Here is a 1983-nt window from a genome sequence, read left to right as displayed (position 1 = left end):
TTCATGCTGCGAAATATAGCAATTCTGTCTTAGCAAATGGAGGAATGATCTACTGAAACCACCTGCTTACCTCCCACCATTATACGAAATAAATGTGTAACAACCAACACCATGCTTCAATTCATTATCAGCGCAGCCCGGCGCGCGATAGTTTGTATCGTGTCACTCGACTCGGTCAGCTTTTAGTCGGATTTCCCTGTGCTATTCAAACGACACTGACAGTTAGGGACGTCCGTCACCAATAGAATGAAATGCCACCAGCCGCATACCGTCTCATTATCACAAAATGTCGCCACCGCGCTGTGTGTGCGGGACAGTTGAGCATCATCTGACGACGGTCCACCGCGGGTCGTCGGCCAGCTGGGTGGTGAGCCGCAGCCAGCCGAAACCCTCGGCGTCGGAGCGCTCCGGAGGCGGCACGGTCACCTGGCCACCGGCCAGGAAGGCGCCCCAGAACCCCTCGTCTCCCGTCACTACCGAGTGGTTACAGGCAGCGCGCACAGCCAGCGAGAGAGAAGGGTCAGCCGCCACCTCTGCCGGCAGCAGAGTTACGTCGCTCTCAATCATCAGCGTGGAGACTAGTGAGGTCTCCGACACATTGGGCACCACCACTATGAAGAGTGCGTCACTGAAGCGGCGTCGGTAGTGGCTCAGGCTGTTGCGGAGGTACTGGGGCGGCACGGCGGCGCGCCGTCCGTCCGGTGGCAGCAGCACGCCGATGTAGGTGGCAGACGGGCGCCGGCCGAGCGCCGCCAGCAGGACTCTGTCGGCGTCCCGCTGCAGCGCGCTGCTCAGCCGCAGCTCGCGGCGCAGGCTCTCCTCGAACGGCCGGAGCAGGCTGAGCGCGCTGCCGTCGGGAGGTCCCCGCAGCCGGTACCGCTGCGGCTCAGAGACGCCGGACACCTCGCCAGGTCGGCAGCGCACCTGGTCCAGAGCAGGCCAGAACGCCACCGGCTGCCACCGCTCCTGGGGCGGCCCCGGCGACAGCACCGGCAGCGTCAGACCGGGTAACGTCGGCTGCAGCACCTCCAGCATGCGCGGCTCTACGAGCGACTCAGCGCGCAGCAGCTGCTGCAGGCCGAACAGCACCGCGTAGCGCAGCAGGTCCTGCTCCAGGCTGCCGGCCGGCTCGTAGGTCACCCGACGGCCGCAGCCGAACTGGCGCCGCCACGGCAGTAGCACGCCCAGCCGGCCGCACACCCAGGTCACGCGCTCCCGGGATGTCAGCGGCAGATCGTGGTCGGGCCGCAGCAGCAGGCGGCAGGCGGTGCGCAGGTCCCGGGTGAGCCGCGGCTCTGGCAGGGGGGCTACCGCCGGCTCCTGGCTGCCCAGACATACCCAGAGCACCACCAGGGCGGTCGCGGCTAGCGTCACTGCCAGCAGCAGTTGCACGCGACGCCCCTTCACATGGTGCACTATCATGCTGTGACCGGACACGACGCAGCGCTCTCCAGCAAACGACACACGTCCGGCGACTTGCCCCCACCACACACAGGACAGTGGACACCACTTGTCGGCACTCCGGCGGGGGGAGGGGTGGTAGTCCAGCAGTCACACGTCTCTCCACTCACTACTCGGACACACTGATGGAACTCGCTTGTTGGTAGTGTTCGAGCCGGTTTGCAGTTCAAGTATACGCTCAGCCGCGGCCATAAGCACCCCCCACCGCGAACAAAGCGTTGAGGACTGCTATCGCAGCGATAGCAGCACGGTCGGCGCCAACGACCCAACTGGGGAGGAGTTACTGCCACGGCAGCGCGCCGTCACTGACCGCCGAGTGGTGGAGGGGGCAGCACCGCTGCGCTGAGCATTCGTCGTCACGCCGGTAACCGCCAGCCGACACAGAGCGTTCACGCCCATACCGCGCCGGCCGCAGTGCTTCATTCAGTGCTTTGAACTTTCTTATTTCACATCAATACGGAATACTTTTCGATGCTAGGTAGTTATTCGGAGCTCTCGTATGTCGTAAGGACGATAAACACG

At 63.9% G+C, this 1983-nt stretch overlaps 1 protein-coding gene across 1 annotated transcript; it reads right to left on the bottom strand.

Moving 5' to 3' along the window:
- Positions 1–324: 324 nt before the first annotated feature.
- LOC122388068 (galactoside alpha-(1,2)-fucosyltransferase 1-like) lies at positions 325–1422 on the bottom strand. The gene has a single exon (XM_043378846.1). The coding sequence runs from the start codon at positions 1420–1422 to the stop codon at positions 325–327; it is 1098 nt and encodes a 365-aa protein (XP_043234781.1).
- Between the last annotated feature and the right edge of the window lie 561 nt (positions 1423–1983).

Source organism: Amphibalanus amphitrite, unplaced genomic scaffold (genome assembly GCF_019059575.1).
Source record: "Amphibalanus amphitrite isolate SeventyFive unplaced genomic scaffold, NRLGWU_Aamphi_draft 000307F_arrow, whole genome shotgun sequence".
NCBI lineage: Eukaryota > Metazoa > Arthropoda > Thecostraca > Balanomorpha > Balanidae > Amphibalanus > Amphibalanus amphitrite.
Note: the sequence above shows the minus strand (reverse complement) of the source record. Positions and strands in the feature narration are given on the sequence as shown.

What these genes read in the sequence shown, in the direction of transcription:
- LOC122388068 (XM_043378846.1), bottom strand. Translation starts at nt 1,422, where the DNA reads ATGATAGTGCACCATGTGAAGGGGCGTCGCGTGCAACTGCTGCTGGCA.